The 19,067-nt window shown below is 39.3% G+C and overlaps 2 protein-coding genes across 5 annotated transcripts; one reads left to right on the forward strand and one right to left on the reverse strand.

Moving 5' to 3' along the window:
- Positions 1 to 166: 166 nt before the first annotated feature.
- Positions 167 to 9,236, reverse strand: dcaf11 (ddb1 and cul4 associated factor 11). Of its 2 annotated transcripts, none has more exons than XM_027174228.2 (15): positions 9,102 to 9,236; positions 7,500 to 7,692; positions 7,272 to 7,399; positions 5,925 to 6,043; positions 5,709 to 5,773; positions 5,496 to 5,596; positions 5,251 to 5,397; positions 3,733 to 3,787; positions 3,096 to 3,164; positions 2,544 to 2,601; positions 2,258 to 2,443; positions 1,848 to 2,001; positions 1,445 to 1,597; positions 1,237 to 1,343; positions 167 to 941 (listed from the first exon to the last, which is right to left on the reverse strand). In XM_027174228.2, the coding sequence occupies exons 2-15, from the start codon at positions 7,679 to 7,681 to the stop codon at positions 834 to 836; spliced, it is 1,632 nt and encodes a 543-aa protein (XP_027030029.1). In that variant the 5' UTR covers positions 7,682 to 7,692; positions 9,102 to 9,236; the 3' UTR covers positions 167 to 833. The 2 variants fall into 2 exon arrangements, with proteins under 2 accessions (XP_027030029.1, XP_027030020.1); XM_027174219.2 differs by lacking the exon at positions 9,102 to 9,236 and adding an exon at positions 8,182 to 8,370.
- A 2,652-nt stretch (positions 9,237 to 11,888) lies between these two features.
- ube2wb (ubiquitin conjugating enzyme E2 Wb) lies at positions 11,889 to 18,295 on the forward strand. Of its 3 annotated transcripts, none has more exons than XM_027174249.2 (6): positions 11,889 to 12,396; positions 13,553 to 13,644; positions 13,846 to 13,948; positions 14,552 to 14,707; positions 15,159 to 15,234; positions 15,788 to 18,295. In XM_027174249.2, the coding sequence occupies exons 1-6, from the start codon at positions 12,361 to 12,363 to the stop codon at positions 15,799 to 15,801; spliced, it is 477 nt and encodes a 158-aa protein (XP_027030050.1). In that variant the 5' UTR covers positions 11,889 to 12,360; the 3' UTR covers positions 15,802 to 18,295. The 3 variants fall into 3 exon arrangements, with proteins under 3 accessions (XP_027030050.1, XP_027030060.1, XP_027030069.1); XM_027174259.2 differs by having other exon boundaries at positions 11,895 to 12,375; XM_027174268.2 differs by lacking the exon at positions 11,889 to 12,396 and adding an exon at positions 12,450 to 12,985.
- Positions 18,296 to 19,067: the final 772 nt, after the last annotated feature.

Here is a 19,067-nt window from a genome sequence, read left to right on the forward strand (position 1 = left end):
CATCTGTTTTAAATGAATCTTTAGTATTTTAGTAGCAGTGATGAGAGGCAGTGACATTATCGGTGTGTAAAGGTAAGTTAAAAAACAGAATGAACAGCATGACATGAAAATGCTTATCTACAACACACAGAGACACAGACAGCATCAGCTCAGAAAAATCTCCGACTCAAGATTGAAAAAGGATTTTAATTAACTTTGTTAATAATTTACAAAGAGAGCTACAGGAACAAATATCAGTGACATATATGCAGACACTCATTCTCTCTCTCTCTCTCTCTCTCTCTCTCTCATACACACACACACACTTCTAATTGTCACTCGTTCATATTACACTCAGAAATAACATTTCCTTTATAACGAACATTAACACTATTAACCATCTTTTAGGTTAATCAGCTTTAACACAGCTGTCAGTTTTATCATTTGCTATTTTTTTTATTTTATTTTATTTATTTATTTATTTATTTTTAAAGCTGTGTTGTCTCACATGGAGACAAAAAGCAATAATATAATAATCTTCATTATTTTTATCACTATTTTCACTGTGTGGGATGTAAATAATGTTGTTTTGTCTAACTTCACCCTCTGAGCATAAAGTTTTAACAGCATTTGAAACTCTGAGCAAAATAAAGAACAAAAGATCTATAGTGCGTGTAATAAACATTACAGAGCTTGAATGTCACCCTGTTGTTTTTTTGTGTGCAGTTTTATTCTTTTGGCCAGCAGGAAAACTTACATAACTTACATAATTTCAGATTTACACCCACACATACACACACACACACACACACACACACATACACACACACACTCTCTCTCATGTCTCGGCCAGTTCACTTCTCCTCCGTCTTATCTTCTGGCCTCCACTCGCTCGCACGTTCTCTCTCTGTGTCCAGAAGGTGAGTGTGTCTGTGCTCCCACAAGCGGATTGCACCGTCCCACTGCAGGAAAATAAGGAAGAGATATTAGTGTTAACTATAGTAGATATTAAAAAGACAACCAAATAGGCAAAGTTTAACTCTGAGAGCATTATGGATGCAGCCAAATAAGGGCAATTCCATTTGGCTAAATACTACTTAAATACTTCTTAAATGTTCTCTCATCATTATCACAAACATAGAGAACACAATCTGTAAAACAGTGTGCACAATAGTGAAGTGTGACATTTACAGATTACTGAAAGGATTGCAGCAAATGAAGATGTAGCCCTGCTAATAAAGAAGAGGAAACACTCACAGAGCTACTGATGATGTTATCCTGGTACGGGTGCCAGCTGACGTCTCTCACACACGCATCGTGACCCGTCAGTCTGGACACAACCCGGCCCGTCAGAACATCATAAACTACAAGGGAAGAGGAAGAGGAAAAGGCGGTTAAGGGAAGTAGAGAAAGATCTGTAATGGTGTTTGTCTAGCTTGAATAAACATTGCTCGGTTGAACTCACTGATGATTTTCCCCGTCGAACAGCCGCTGTAGATGAACTTCTGTCCTGTGCTGAACTCAGGGGAGAAACGGCAGCGGATGAGAGTGTGAAGAACGCCGTGACCTCGGTACGTCATCACTGACGTGTCACCGGTCAGTTTGTGCCTCTTCAAAGCTGTAGGGGGAAAAAATAGACAATTAGTATTAATGACATAGGGTAAATATTTAGAATTTATATTTACAATACAACTCATTATAACACTTTTATAAAGTGCCATTTCAGCTTTCTTTTATTATTACTTGTCCCACTTAATGAGTTGATCCTTTATCACTAGTATTTAAATAAATCACACAGACACACAGACAGAGACACACACACACAGACAGGCAAACACACAGACAGACAGACAGTCAGAGACACACACCTCTCTGTGGGACCTGCTGCCAGCGGTAGTCCCAGTTTTGCTGTGTGACGGCGAGCCGTGACGCAGCAAGGCCCTCCTTAGGAGAAAACTTCCTCACATCCCATAGCTTAATTGTCTGATCCTTTGAATTACTGATCAAATACCGGGCATCACCCTGTAAGAATACAGACATAATTACATTATTGCACAACCTGGGGTCGTCCGTCGTCTCCTAGCTAATCTGCAATGAGGAGGAAAAGTGCTTTGGTGACGTTTTACTGGCCTCTAATGTAGTCAGGGTGAAAAGATAATAGGTCATTTAATCCAGCTGTCTTAACCAATCAGATTTCAGGGTAAAGACAAATGTTTGTAGCAGATAGAAAATGGAAATATTTATTATATAGATATGCGTGTGTGTGTGTGTGTGAGACCTTGCTATGTATGAAAGTGATTCCGTCTCTGTGACCTGCCAGCACCCCTACTGGTTGAGGTGAGTGTTCTCGTAGTGTGCGTCTGTCCCACACTTTACACAGCGCATCATCACTGCCCGAGAACAGCAGCTGAGACGAAGCATCGGCAAATGCCACGGCATTCACGTCGTCTTCGTGGGCATCAATCTGAAACGCATACACGGGGTAAACAATACGCATATACAGAGGGGATGCAACCTGAGTGTAAGCATGTGTGACATTAGTGTGAGTGTGTGTATTCTCTTACTTTCAAAGTTCTTTTGTTCAGCTCACGGTCAAATACGTACAGACAGCCATCGTTTGCTCTGTCGCAAAAAAAAAAAAAACCAACAACACAGGTACATCACAATACACTCTCAGTTCTAGAGTGAAACTATTTCTTTCATTTCCGGTAGTTTTTTCTCTCTATATAAACAAGCTTTCTGGGAATGGACATCAAACTCAAGTGTTACATTATATCAATGAATTTGTCCAAAGTAGCCTTCAATTTCAATTCCAACTGCTAGCCAACAATGCTATGAGGGAGGGTACAGTAACTGACCAATCAGCAATCAGAAATTTCTCTTTTACACATTCGTTATAATGTATGTTGTTCTGGACTGCAAGAAGTACCGGTTATAATTACAATTATTATTAATAATCATTTGAGACTTTATTAGCCAATTTAAGGAGTTCTAAAATCTATTCACAGAGTGTGGAGTGAATTATACCGCAGTAAATATCAATCATAGCAACCAAGCCTTAACCTAAACCCTGCATATACAGTTAGTTACGCGAATATGGATGTAAATATACCGACCCGCCTAGAACCTCTCTGCTGTCTGTGGATGCTGCAAGCGAGAACACGCAGAACCTTCTTTCCTCTGGACTGAGACAGAAAACAGACATAACTGTAAAGCAGGTAATAAGCCGCCTCTCAAGCACACATGAAGACCTGATGTTATATATTACAATGTTAACACAACCGAGTGTTCTTGGTGCTACAGCTGCTTTTCATATTAGCATACAGCTCAGTAAGATGTAGGAATAGGACAGAGACTTGCAAAAAAGCTAGTTAATGTGACATCATCATCATCATCATCACTGTTAATATCTTATCCTACAAATGAAATTAAATTATATACGTCACTTTCATTATAATCCCATTTTGAATGAATGATGATTAATAACGTAAAAGACAACACACAAACACTGAAAAACTACAACAATAGTTGCAAGATCTTCTTGCAAAAATCAGGTAAGTAAGTAAGTAAATAAATAAAATAATTCTCCAATTCTCTGCCAGCATGTTATGAATGGATTAATCTAGCAGGTTATGTACGTGATGGATAATGATGGGTGATTTTTATGGTCACTCATTCCCAGGTAGAGGAAGTGTACAGGTGATTGATTACCTGTGACTTAATGCTATAATGAACTATGAGGGAGACACTAACTTGAGGTCCAGAGCGGTGTGTGTTTCACTCTCGCCATCTATACTGCAAACATGGACTACACAAAAGAAAATACAGAAGAGCGAAGAATAAATTGAATGAATAAATATGGTAACAGCATTTTACGTATTTATCATCCTAAATACGATCAATTTAACTGTAGGCACACAGAGATAATCAATTATTTCTATAAGAATCATAAGTTAATAAGAAATAACAAAAAAACAACAAATTTTGATCAGATTGTGGCTGGCTGTCTGCCTCGGGCGTGGCTCTCTGTCTGGCTGATTCCCTCGGCCGTGGCTCTCTGTCTGGCTGACTGCCTCGGGCATGGCTCTCTGTCTGGCTGACTGCCTCGGGCGTGGCTCTCTGTCTGGCTGACTGCTTTAGACGTGGCTCTCTGTCTGTCTGCCTCGGGCGTGTCTGTCTGTCTGTCTGCCTCGGGCATGTCTGTCTGTCTGTATGTCTGCCTCGGGCGTGGCTCTCTGTCTGTCTGTCTGTCTGTCTGTCTGTCTGAAAGTGAAAGTGACATGACATACGGCTAAGTATGGTGACCCATACTCAGAATTTGTTCTCTGCATTTAACCCATCCAAGGTGCACACACACAGCAGGGAACACACACACACACACCGTGAACACACACCCGGAGCAGTGGACAGCCATTTATGCTGCGGCGCTCTGGGAGCAGTTGGGGGGTTTGGTGCCTTGCTCACGGGCACCTCAGTCGTGGCCGGCCCGAGACTCGAACCCACAACCTTTGGGTTACGAATCAGACCCTCTAACCATTAGGCCACGACTGTCTGTCTGCCTCGGGCGTGGCTGTCTGTCTGTCTGTGTGTAGGTCTGCCTCGGGCGTGGCTGTCTGTCTGCCTCGGGCATGGCTGTCTGTCTGCCTCGGGCGTGGCTGTATGTCTGTCTGCCTCGGGCGTGGCTGTATGTCTGTATGTCTGTCTGCCTTGGGTGTGGCTGGCTGTCTGTATGTCTGCCTCGGGCTCGGCTGTGTCTGTATGTCTGCCTCGGGCGTGGCTGTGTCTGTATGTCTGCCTCGGGCGTGGCTGTGTCTGTATGTCTGCCTCGGGCGTGGCTGTGTCTGTATGTCTGCCTCGGGTGTGGCTGTGTCTGTATGTCTGCCTCGGGCGTGGCTGTCTGTCTGAATGCGCGTGACTGTGTGCCTGTCTGTCTGCCTCGGGCGTGGCTGCCTGTCACAGGTGTTTCAGTCTCCCTAAAGCACCTTTGACTGTACGTCTGTCTGTCTTAAGCATGGCGGTTTCTCAGTTGCTTTTGTCTGTCAGTCTCAGGTGCATCCATCTGTGGTACGTCTGACTTTACCATGTCTGTCTGTCTGTCTGTCTGTCTTTCTTATTCAAGTCTGTGTATTATCTGTCTGTTTATTTGTCTCATGCGTGTGTCTGTCTCTTGGAGGTCTCTCTGCCTACCAGTCGGACATGTCCGCCTTTCTTTATGAGTGCATAAATCTTTCTTATCTCTGTGTGGTCGACATGTCCAAGTGTGTGTCTTACTGTAATCAGACCAGCTGGAGTAGAGAACCGAGCGGGAATCAGGCGTAAAACACACGTCTAACACACTCCAGCCCACATCTCGGGCCTTCACAGTACGCTTCAGGTGGAATCTGCCATGGCTTGTGTCATACAGACGAATATTCTGATCTACACACACAGTTATACATTTTGTTGGAACATGAAACAGAACAATGTTTCTGTAGTGTTCTGTGGAAGTTATCAGAGTGTGGCCTCTGCGTTGACACCTTGGCATGCAGAGAGGAAGAGGTTTCCATCATCACTGTACACCCCACAAAACGCTTTCTGCTGATAAGTGTCTTTGTGGGCCACGTAGTTGGGCAGGAAACTGCAAACACAGAGTGACCATACTGTAGATGCTAAAATGTGGAGTTGAAGGTGAGCTTCTGTGCCAAAATATAACAATGACATACAGAGTGAGTGAGTGAATGTTTACTCACTGTGAGCGAATACGGCTGCATTCTCCATGAGAGAAACTGGATCCACGGCAGCGACCCTGCTCCCTCTATGACGCAAACATATTTACACATACACTCTGATCAGTTATACTGCTTACAGTATGCTACATTTTACAACTAAACACTTGCTCTCTCTGTTGATCCTTTATGGACCAGAAACACAGTGTGGATGTCTGTGTCACTGTATGTATCTCTGACCTGATTAAGCATGTGTGTGAAGCTGTGCTTGTTGCTCAGGCGTGAGGACGCTGTGGCTAATAGGATCTGAGTGTGGATCTCGCTGCGGTCCAACTCCTGAGTGTCCGGGTGCAAATCCACTGCAACAAACATATCAAACATTAAAAATCATGTTGTATGAAACACTACAGATGATTTTCCTCAATGCTCCTTAGGTTCATTTGCCCAAGCAAACATGTCATGTTCTATACTGCTAGTTGTAATTCGCTTGTTCTAAGTTAAAAGTTATCTTTTTGTCCTTGCTGTGGTTGAAATAAAAAAAAAAAATTAAATAAGCTCACACTAAGTAAACTGGTTTTATGACAATGAACCTCTTATTTAGGTCTTATTAATTGCAAAACAAAATAAAATAGAAGAGCTGGTGTGGTAAACACTACAACGGCTGAGAAGTGCAAAACACATTAACAAACCCGGAAACAAATGAACAAATCCGAAAACACATTAACAAATCCGAAAACACAATGACAAGTCAGACAACCCGGAAACGGTAGGTATCGTTTGTGAATGGAAACTTACCGATCATCGGACGAGACACCTGTCACTCAAGATATACAGGTTTGGAATCTCACGTGTAATGTGTAAAGTTCCCCATTTAAATATAAGTAAATAACAAAGTTAATCCACAGTAATCCATTCCATCTTTTCCCTGCGGCAGACTGTTGAACTTCATGTATACCTTGAGTGACAGGTGTCTTGTTCAAAGATCGGTACGTGTTCCAATCACAAACTATACCAACCTCTTCCACGTTGTCTGAATTGTCGTTGTGTTTTCGGATTTGTTAATGTGTTTCATGCAACGATTCAGACAACCCGGAAAAGGTAGGTATAGTTTGTGATTGGAAACTTACCGATCATTGTACAAGAGACCTGTCATTCAAGATATACAGGTGAATGACAGGTATCTTGTCCGATGATCGGTAAGTTTCCATTCGCAAACTATACCTATCTTTTCCGGGTTGTCTGACTTGTCGTTGTGTTTTCGGATTTGTTAATGTGTTTTTGGATTTGTTAATTTGTTTGCACTTCTCGGCCACCGTAAACCACTGTTTATAACTGCTTATAACACAAGTGATAACAGGAATCAACTTGTCTTAAACATTCCAAAAAAGTAGAACATATTGCAAAATTTCACAACCATAATCAGTGCCAGATTGTTGTCAAATAAAACATTTCAGGACATGCTGTCATAAGAGAATTATGATTTTGGGCAGACATGTTATGTCACGTCATGTTACTTGGCAGCAAAGTCATCTGACAGGGTAAAAATTAATAACTAAATAAAATAATGGTTTCATTTAAACAGATTACCAGGAGGATCATAGCGATGTCCTAGCCGTCCTTCCCATGCTCCATCGCTATCCTCGTCCGAGTCTGAGATAGACTGGACGAGCTGTAACCCCGTCGCCCCACTGCCATGGACCAGCCTCACCTGGCCCCTATAACAAAAATAATGTCAATCAGTCTGAGATGCACACAGTGCATCTTATACTGAGATCATGTTCTCCGTGACAACACACCGGATATGTTATTCGTTACCTCCTTAGTAGGTACGCCAGTACTTGTGCTAAATCAACGTCCTCCTCGGATGCCGACGCTCTCTCGGTTCCCCTGCGGCTCCTTGGGGTTGTGGCCTGGTTTTGATTCGTTTCTGGTTCTGACTGGTCCGGGTTTCCGCTTGAGCCGCGACCGGACATGCCAGAACTGGACTGGGAGCCCATAGACCAAGCACCTAGTAGACAAATGCAAAGATGCAGAACTGATGAACTGTGTTTACTGTAACGCCACATATGATTTGGACATACTCATGAATCGATTCCACAAATGAATCTCCAATAGTGGTCAACGACTATCTGTAGTTTTGTGAATCGACTCAGTATCAAAAACAAAACAAGGATTATTATTAATATTATTATTATTATTATTATTATTATTATTATACGCATGTATAATGTCAGGAAGTTAGAAAGATCTTAGTTCAAGGATATAAAATGGTGCCAGAATCTCAGTGCTAACGAGGGACTGAGATGGTGGATTACTGAAATGACACTAAGGAAAGACACTTCCAAAGCAGAATATATATATTTATATATAGCTAACTATGCTAACCGCTCGTCTGTTTCTTCTTGATCACTGACGTTTCCGGTTGTTTGCGTGTTTATTAGCTGTACGCTAGCAACGCGTCGTCTTGTTTACAAAAGCTAGTTACAGTATATTTTACCTTTTTACACGTCTGTCGTTTATCTGCTTTTCTACTGCAGTCTGATGTTAACGATGAAGCATTTGATTTATGGCGATTTACTGTGAATGTGTGTGTTGTCTTCGTAAAATTTCCGCTGTCAACTGCAACGTCTCAAGTCCAACTGTGTCCATGACGCGCCATGTTGTTTACGAAACCGAGGACGTTGCTCTTTTTTTTGGCAGCTAATCGCGACAGCGTTGCTATCGCGAGAACATGCGAGAGTTGGGCATCCACCTTTGTTTTCAATGAGTCAAATGAGTCAAAATGAATGAGTCATATTTAATGAGCGTGGTTATAAGTGGAATAACAAAACGTATTTAGTTAATACTAATATAATTGGAATAGTAAAAATTATTATTATTATTATTATTATTATTATTATTATTATTACAGTAATAATTGGAATAATAAAATCATTGGAATAATAAAATGTATTCAGTATTTAATCCAGTTTATACCAACATATAATCTGTGAAGGTGGTTAATTGGTCCTTAATAAAATCAAATCAAATAAATAAATAAATAAATAAATAAATAAATAAATAAATAGTTCTATTCATTACATTCCCCAATAAATTGACATTTACTATTACCTAGGGCTGGGCGATATGGCTGAAAAATGTATCACGGTATTAGTGTTTCATATCAGTCAATATCTCTAATTATTCTTTTTTTTTTATGACCCATTTAAAATAAAGACCATTTAAACATTTTTATTTTAAACTTAACCTTCCTCTGATCATAATCCCCTCAGTTATTAAGACAGAAATGTCAACAACCATGGAAAACTAAAGTCACAATGAACACTTAACAATTATGCAAAATGAAAGAAAATGTAAGAAATGCTTAATAAAGTGTAATAAAATATTGCAAAGTGTTAAATATAAACATAGAAAAACCTGAGAATTTAGTGCAAGTTTAGTGCTTCACTAGCTGTTCACCAGAACCTGCTTCGCAACCTGTTTTCTTCCAGGATGCACTTATTTCCAGGGATTTCAGAACAGCGTAATAGATATTGCATCATCGGGTAGGCGTGGCCTATTTGAGAATCCATGGTTTTTGGTTATTTATTTGTTTTCTAAAATAAATCTACCTGTATGACTGTTTTGTCCTTCGTAGTATGCTCTTTTTTTTGAGAGAGGGACCTCCGGAAACACGGCCACTTTACGTTGTGGTAACGAAACACCTGGAATTTAGTGAATGCCGTTTGCCGACGAAGAATAAAATATTCAATCAAGAACTTAAGAGAACGATCATAAAAATTACATTTCTTTTTTCTGAAAAAAAAACAAGAAAAAATATCGAACGTTTTATCAAACACATTTTATTGACATTGATCACGTGTCTATCGCGATACATATCGTTATCGTTTCATCGCCAATGTCTTGACCTGTAGCATGATTTTTTCCCCCATTGTGATGACGATTGTTCCTTGTTCATGACTGGCTGATTAGAAAACTGCATGAATGTACGTGTTTCTAATAAAGTGGACAGTAAGTGTAAATACATTTACAAGATTCTATATTTTTATGTGACATGTTTATTGTCAGATAGCATACACACTATAGAAAGGACAGACTTATTAAATGAGCATGTTAATATCAGAATCAGAATCAGAATCAGAATCAGGTTTATTGGCCAAGTGTGTTGACACACACAAGGAATTTGGTTCCAGCTGTTTGTGACTTTCAAAAGTACAGACATAAATAACACTATACTATACAAACTAAACAAGACAATGCAGATGATGAGATACAATATAGACAGAATGAGTATTAAATATGAATATAGAATATGAGCAATCGATTGTGTACATAAAGTGTGGGAGTGCAAATAACAATGATTACAAATGATTTGATGACTGACAGTCCTGATAATGCAATACTTATAGATATGAAGCAGTGAATATAATTATGGTGAGTTGTTAATCAGGGTGATTGCCTGGGGAAAGAAACTGTTCCTGTGTCTGGCAGTTTTAGTAAGCAAAGTTCTGTAGCGCCTGTCTTTCCTATAGTCCACTATCATCTCCACGGTTTTAAGGGTGTTTAGCTCTAGACTGTTCAGACCCCACTATAGCACCAGTTGCTTCACCTCCTGCCGGTATGCAGACTCATGGCCATCTTGGATGAGACCGATGAGCGTAGTATCATCTGCAAATTTCAAGTGCAGTCATTAGTGTAGAGGGAGAATAGAAATGGGGAGAGGACACATCCCTGTGGAGCGCCAGTGCTGATTGTCCGAATGCTTGGAGTGGAGAATTTCCGGAATTTTAGTTTTAAATGCCGTATTGAAGTCAACAAACAGATTCCGGGCGTATGTCCCTGGGTGTCCAGGTGTTGCAGAATGTAGTGCAGTCCAATGTTGACTGCATCATCCATTGATCTGTTTGCATGGTAGGCAAACTGTAGGGGATCCAGCATCTGTTTTGTTTCAGTCTTTAGATGGGCCAATATCAGCTGTTCAAAGGTCTTCATGACAACAGATTTCAGAGTGACAGGCCTGTAGTCATTCAGTCCAGTGAAGGAGGGTTTCTTGGGGACCAGGATGATTGTGGAGAGTTTAAAGCAGGAGGGGACTTCACACAGCTCCAGTGATCTGTTAAAGATATGGATGAAGATAGGAGCCAGTTGATCAGCACATGCTTCGAGACAGGAGGTGGAGACCCTATCTGGGCCGGGAGCTTTCCTTGTCTTCTGTCTCTGAAAGAGCCGATTCACATCCTCTTCACAAATTATGAGTGCAACTTGATTAGTGGGAGGAGTTGTTAATGGGGTTCCCAGAGGTGTGATGTCAGTCATTGGGCTGGATTGGATGGGAGGTGTGAAGATGTTGTAACCCTAACCCTAGGTCTTTGTTTGCTTTGTAAACTTGTGATCTGCATTACATTGACATGGTCGTGCAGTAGGTAAATAGCTCTAGCATCCTCAGATTGGTCGTGTGTTCATGTTACTGTCTCTGTAGAGGTTTGTATGTTTGTCTCATGATTCATTAAGTTTTCCTTCAGGTTCTCTGGTTTCTATCCACTTGGACTGGCCCTGATATATTGCCTCATGGTGTGTAATTATGTGTGTGATGTACCTTGTAATAAACTGGTGTTACACCCATGGTGTATTCCAGCATTTTTACTTATAATTTCATGAAGAAGCTATGGATACAACACAACCCTGACAATGATAAAGTGCTCATTGACAATCTATGAATATATCTATCCATCCATCCATCTTCTACCGCTTATCCGCTGGGTTGCGGGGGCAGCAGTCTAAGCAGAAGAAGCCCAGACTTCCCTCTCCCCGGACACTTCCTCCAGCTCTTCCGGGGGAATACAGAGGCGTTCCCAGGCCAGCCAAGGGACATAGTCCCTCCAGCGTGTCCTAGGCCTTCCCCGGGGCCTTCTCCTGGTTGGACATGCCCGGAACTCCTCCCCAGGGAGGCGTCCAGGAGGCATCCGGAACACATACCCGATCCACCTCAGCTGACTACTACCAGCTCTACTCTGAGCTCCTCCCGAGTAACTGAGCTCCTCACCCTATCTCTAAGGGAGCGCCCAGCCACCCTGCGGAGGAAACTCATTTTGGCTGCCTGTATCCGGTATCTTGTCCAGTCGATCTACGTTCCTACCCTCACCTATGGTCATGAGCTTTGGCTCATGACCATAGGTGAGGGTAGGAACGTAGAACGACTGGTAAATAGAGAGCTTCACCTTGCGGCTCAGCTCTTTCTTCACCACAACAGACCGGTATATCGACTGCATCACTGCAGATAGTCGAACTCCCTTATAAGGGGTTATGAATATATGAATAATTCAAAATATAAAATAAATCAATTCTGCAAAATGACAAAATCAAGCTGCATGAGGGCATGAAATATGGCAAGTCTGATCAACTGGTCAATCATTTTATTAATCAATAAGTTTTATGATGGTCATGAATTGTAAAGTTCAGGGACAGAGCAAAATGTGTACTGCAGTGGTCTCTCTTTCTTTCTCTTTCTTTCTCTCTTGTTCTCTCCCTCTCTGTCTATCTCTCTCCCTCTCTTTGTCTATCTCTCTATCTCTCTCTATTTCTCTCCCTCCCTCTCCCTCTCTCTCCCTCCCTCCCTCCTTCAGTGTGTGTGAGTGTGAGAGAGTGTGTAGGTGTTGCTGATGCAGGGGCTTCCAGCATGGCGTCCATGCAGGTACAGGTGTCATCCGTTACCGTATGTCTTTCTTTCAGCTTAGTTGCCTTCTTTGCTCTTAACGACACTTTAGTTTATGTCAGTTGAACTGACGATATTGAGAGTTTGTCTTCTCTTGGTTTTTTTCTTTCAGTTAAATTTGCAATAGCTGTACTTAAAGCTCGTGGAGAAACATCATTCCTTCTTTTCTAGCAACATCTAAGTCTATTTAGCTTACTTTAGCTTAGCATGCTAAACGAGATTTTAGGCTAAGTTGTTTAGGCATAATTTCATAACTCTAACCAAAACATGACGTGGGTGTCCATAGTTTTAAATAAAAACGACGTAGCATAATTAACCGTTTGTCAAATGTCTTTATCGCGGTTTTAGTAAAGATATCTAGCATATTTGCTAGCTAACCGGTTACATTAGCCTATTTGTAGGCTGTATCCTATAATAGGGCCCTAAGCGTTACATAGTGAGCTACGTGGTATATAGAACTCCACATCCCACATAGTGCACAAGACTAGAGACTAGACCGCTATTTGGAACTGGCCCCAGTCTCATGCTAGTCAGCTAAGCTTGTTTATTTCCTGAGTGTTTAAAGGCTTTTGGAAAACGAAACATGTTGGTTAGTATGCTACCTTCTGGTACATTTAAGATTAAATTAAAACCAGATTTAAACACAAGCCAGGTTTCTGTTCGTGTCGGAGTTTCCTACAAAATTTACACCGTTTATTTGCAAATTTACACTCGCATTTAATAAACGTATAAACTTAATAAATGAAAAAACGTATGAAACTATGTGCAGTTATTGATATGCTGTGCAAATGCTAAGTGCTGATAATTGGATAGTTTTAGGTTCGTTAAATATTTATTTATGAGGCCGCCGATATCGACAATATTGTCTCACATCGTCTGTATTGTCTTGTCTTGTCTTGTATAGTCTGTTTTGTTTAGTCAGGATTTACACGTTGATGGTGAGTCGACCAAACCTCTCTCGACTAGTACAACCAGCAGCTGTGTTGTGAGCTTTAGAGCGTTTGCTTAAAAATTTATTCGTTTTGTTGCTAGGATAAAATTACTAAGGAGTTACTTTAGAGTTAATAATGTGATCACTCGTGGCATTGTTTATAGATTTTATTAAATTTTTATTTTATGATTTTTATTTTTTGTTGTTGTTGTTATTCCTGAACAGAAAAGGCTTCAGAAAGAACTGTTGGCTTTGCAGAACGATCCTCCTCCTGGAATGACTCTGAACGAGAAAAGTGTAGAAAATACTATAACCCAGTAAGTGTGTTTCTCAGTTTGATCCAGGAAAGATGTACACGTTCGAGTTTACAATTTGAAATGACAATGTATTACTATATCCAGTGCAACATAACTGATAACATGTTTGCTACACTTGTTCCTGTTAGGTTTATCATCTGTGTTTGTATGTTGTGTGATAAAGACTTCAAAGTGCTAATATTATTCTCCTCTGCACATTAGATGGGTTATTGATATGGAAGGAGCCTCTGGCACACTGTATGAAGGAGAAAAATTCCAGCTGCTTTTCAAATTCAGTAGTCGATATCCATTTGACTCGCCTCAGGTACAGTGCAGTAGTTTACACACAATAATAAACAAACTTGTAATGTCTTACTATGTAAAGGGTGTGGCCTCTCACTAGCTGTCTCCTTGATGGAGGTGTGTCCTATGAACTTGTTAATCCATATGTAAGGGGTGTGGCCTCTTTCTAACTGTATCAGTAGAGGAGGTGTGGCCTATATATTTGTTAATCCATACAGAAGGGGTGTGGCCTTTTTCTAACTATCAGTAGAGGAGGTGTGGCCTATATATTTGCTATTCCATATGCAAGGGTGTGGCCTCTTTCTAACTCTCCTTGATGGAGGTGTGTCCTATATACCTTTTAATCCTTATGTAAGGGGTGTGGCCTCTCCCTAGCTGTCTCAGTGAAGCAGGTTTTCAAAGTCTTGGTAAAAGTGGATTCTGTGAATGTCAGTCCCATGGAAGGAGGCATTACTTCTGTTTCATTCCAAAAATAGAAGCAGTAAATCATTTATTTAATTTGATGGTTAATTTTAATGTACCTTCTACGCATTGGATCGTTGATTACATATCTTGTTCCAACGTGATTATGAGAATTTCATCGGCAATGATTTGCTTGTGTGTGTGTGTGTGTGTGTGTGTCCAGGTAATGTTTACAGGAGAGAACATTCCTGTCCATCCCCATATTTATAGCAATGGTCACATCTGCCTGTCAATTCTAACAGAAGACTGGTCACCAGCACTGTCTGTCCAGTCAGTATGTCTCAGCATCATCAGCATGTTGTCCAGCTGCAAGGAGAAGGTACACACACACACACACACACACACACACACACACACACACACACACACACACACACACACACACACATACACACAAAATCAATCAATGAACCTTTCCTCTAGTGTATCTAGGTTCAGTGTTGCATTGAGATCCTAAAAAAACTGGTTATTTACTGTTATTTAATAGCGAGTTGTCATGGTGACACAGTGGTTCAAGGTTTCTGGTGGAACTGATTTTACGAAAAAATAGCAGTGCTCACAAAATTACATCATACATGCCTAGCCAGACCTTCTATGGTTTGAGAGATTGCAAGAATTAAATCAAATTTACATCTTGTATGTAGGGAACATCTCTGTAGCTAATCTTTATTTATGTATTATCCTGACAGTCAAGACTAGACTAGATTTTCTAGATTCTTTATTGCAGTGCTAAAAAATCTCATAGCGCTCCTTACCTGTTTTTGTTTCAGCGACGGCCTCCTGATAACTCCTTTTATGTACGGACATGTAACAAAAACCCAAAGAAGACTAAATGGTGGTATCACGGTGAGAACACGTATAATAAATAGAATATAACAAAATATCCCAGTGTATTTTTGTTCAATTTAATGCCGTGGAACATCTGGAAACACAGGAAGGGTTTCTGACATACAAAACGATGACACTGTGGACTCTTTCCAAAATGTTAAATAGCATTTGCTATTTAGTTTTTATATATGTTACTATAGGAAATTCTTATGTAGCATTTTGTAGTGTGTGGGTCTGGGGGTGGGTGTAGAAATGTAATGTATGTGGTTTAATGGTTTTGACCAGTCAGATTCAGCAGTGTTGTGGTATAGATTGTTGCAATAATATACATATTAATTTTAATATGTATCATAGTTATCAAAAACTTTACATTGCAACAGTTTTTCTTTTTAAATTGAGGTTTGTGATATCTTGATATTGTGGTATAATAACGCTTAATCATAATCTGTAGTGAAAGGTCAGGCAGTTGTTGTGACAAAAAGCTATATGCTCATGCTCAAGTGACGCAAAGAGAATGAGAGTGTATGTATTTATTTATGTATGTCTTTTTTGTTTATCTGTCTTTTTACAGATGATACATGTTGATGCTGAACTATAAAACGAGTTTAGAAATAAGAACCTGCTGACGTACATTAGCACTTTTTAAACTTTGAACTTTGAGCCTCGGACTGAAAACGGAGGACGTGAACTTTTACTCAAGGACCAGCATTACGATGACAACAAAATGGCTTCAATCAAAGCAAAGACGTCAAGAGTTAAAGGTGGAAAACAAATCAGGATTGACTCCAAATTGATGCCGGATTAAGCAATGAGTCTTAATTCCTTTTTTTTTTCTTTTTCTTTATTTCTTTATTTCTTTCTTTTTTTTTCTTTTTTTTTTTTTGCCTTTTTATAAATTGTTTTTAGCTGTGTCTCAAATCGCATGCTTCTTTAGCACACAAACCCCTTGTAATGTGAGCATTGTGTATAAAAGGACCACTATTGACTGTGATCCAGTTACAGAGTTGAGTCAGCTAGCTAGATTATGCAGGCTATCTCTTTAGTCTCTTGGTTTAGAGAGTGAGTGTAAATTCACATTGCTAGTCATATTGACCCATTAGCAGAACTGTCTCGGTTTTGAGGAATTAGTACATCCAGTTTATAGTAAAGTACATAGTATGCAATTTGAGACAAAGCCCTTGACTTTTTCTACTTTATTGAACATATTATTCAATTAAATGTTCTTTTCTTTTTTTGTTGTGCAATAACGAACCTGAATCGTTTGGTTCATCTGTAAACAATTTTAGCATTAAGTGCTTTCCGTTTGTGCATCTGTTTTTGTTTGATGTTTATATGCACTGTGAAATTCTTGATGAAGGCACAGAACAGTTTAAAATCGAAACCTCACTTGATAATTTATTTCTATTTAATACTAGGCATGTGCCGATAATCATTTATATTATGCACCTCAATATTTAAAATGCATGATAATTTTATTGTGAATACTTCAATAAATTGTTGGTAGAGGTAAATTTATATTTATTTAAAAATGAAAGTATTTCATTTTAAATGAGATATTTTTCTTCTACCTTTTGTTTGGGCTTCCCCACTCTTAAATTAGCTGACCACTTTATTAGGAACACTAACACACCTGATCATTTATGCTCACACACAGGTTAAGTGCCCTGTTTTTTCCCCCCTTGGTCACCTGTCAGCTTTGTGTGAGCTTCAGATTCCTAGTCTTGGTTTTGGAGTGCATACACCAATGTTATGAGTTGCTTTTCAGCTCAGCATGGTTGTTAAGAGTAGTTGTTTGAGTCACCAAAACCTTCCTGTCGGTCTGAATCAGTCTGACCATTCTCCTTTGACGTCACTCATTGAGAAAGCATCCCCGCCCATAGAACTGTTTTTGGAAATACATAAGCCAGCACGTCTGATACAAACAACCAAACTATGAACCGAACATGAACTGAATCTCTGAATTTGGATCATTTTATGCATTGCGCTGCTTACAATATTGACTGACTGGATAATATAATTAATGGGCAGGCACACCAGTGTTCCTAATAAAGTGGTTAGTGAATGTATAGTCTGTTATCCAAATATAAAAGTTATTCCGAACATTAACACAGACACCAATGCAATATGGGAAGGATATTGGAAAGCCATGATTAAAAGGATAAGCAGAGGCGTTGTGATTTGGGAAAGTCAAATATCGGCACATGCCTGCATGCTCCTGTATGTTGATTTTCCTCATTAATATCACTGAAAGTAACAGACGACTGATGACTGTAACGAATGTTAGCAAGGATTCTGTAGTGTATTTATTTATTTATTTGTATAAATGACATTTTGATCGTTTCAAAAGGGCTGGAAGTTAAACGACGTAAAGTTTAGCTATTTGTCAATAGCCATGTGCTAATATGATTTTCATATAGTAAATATAGCATTTTAGCCAAGCCTATGTTAATTTTTATTATATGTTTACCATTATCTGTTCTTAACTGGACATTGTTTTTTAAAGTTTTAAGATAGCTAGCTATCTACCTAATTAGCAAATAACTTTAGCTATCTAAATGTAACCAGGGGAATGACAACAATAAAGAAAACATTAGCTTAGACAAGCTTTGTAAGTGATTTTTGCAATTTTAGATTAGTTTTTAGTTGAAAAATGTATTCTTTGATGCAAACAGTGCTTAAACAAACGGTACTTTTCGTAATCACGAACCTAGCTAACTAACTTCACATTAAAACTTCGGTGAATTCAATTCAGTGATTTGATTTTGAAGTGTTCACAACAACAATGTGGATGTGGAATTATCGGCACATGTCTAAATGTGAAGAATATTTGCTCCTGATCATCTTTATCTGTGTGTTTGTTCTCCTGGTCACTCTTTTCAGGACTCAGGTACTTCCCCACAAGAAGAAATCAGCTTTCCTTCAGTTATTTTGTGTTTTATCATGTATAGATTTAGTTCTTTTTTTTTCCTTGAAGGAAATATTTTCCAAAAAAAAAAACCCAGAATCAATATGTATATTTCAATTGTGTGTGTTACTCTTTATCTAAATGGACATGTATAGTAAAGACTGATTATTTAGACTTTCTTTGCTCTTTATTTTTCCGGTTTTATCAGGTTAATCCAGTGGTAATTCCTCTAATACCACAGAAATGTAATGATTTAAAATTTATCAATGAACAATACATATAAACATTTAATTTTGTATATCTCTCTCTCTCTCTCTCTCTCTCTCTCTCTCTCTCTCTCTCTCTCTCTCTCTCATCGTGTTCACTTTAGGTTCATTAGTTTAAAAAAAAAAAAAAATCACCGGAAAGACTCCTCAATTCTGAATTCTTCCTTTGGTGGAAAACTCCTATAAAGCACGGACACTGGGGACTCCTTCCATGATCGTTAAATAAATGTTTCCTTACACAAAGCATCACTGTATCAGTAATTATACAACACGGTTTCAATGTCTATTATTGGCCTTAGATATTTCCACTATACAATCAAACTCGAGTAAATTTGTGGCACTATAGAAATGACCATGTATTAGAACAAACGCATTAATATTTGGCAAATTTTTACATACTCAAATGTTGGCATGTGTTGATTCTGTAAATTGACTGAGGTAAACAAGGTAAGTTTTGTCAGCATTTGACAAGTGACCGCTCATCTTTATCTAATAGTTGAACATATTTAGCTAATAATACCTTCTCATTCTCTGGCTTAAGATGTAGGATATAAATTGACTTTTTAACCTAATAATATTGTTAAATAATAAACTTTGTCAAATTCTAATTCTAGCAAAGAATTAGCACCCTTGATGGAAAGTGCTGTTTGCCCTCTTTCACATACATGAGCTCACACTAG

Source organism: Tachysurus fulvidraco, chromosome 25, assembly GCF_022655615.1.
Source record: "Tachysurus fulvidraco isolate hzauxx_2018 chromosome 25, HZAU_PFXX_2.0, whole genome shotgun sequence".
Taxonomy (NCBI): domain Eukaryota; kingdom Metazoa; phylum Chordata; class Actinopteri; order Siluriformes; family Bagridae; genus Tachysurus; species Tachysurus fulvidraco.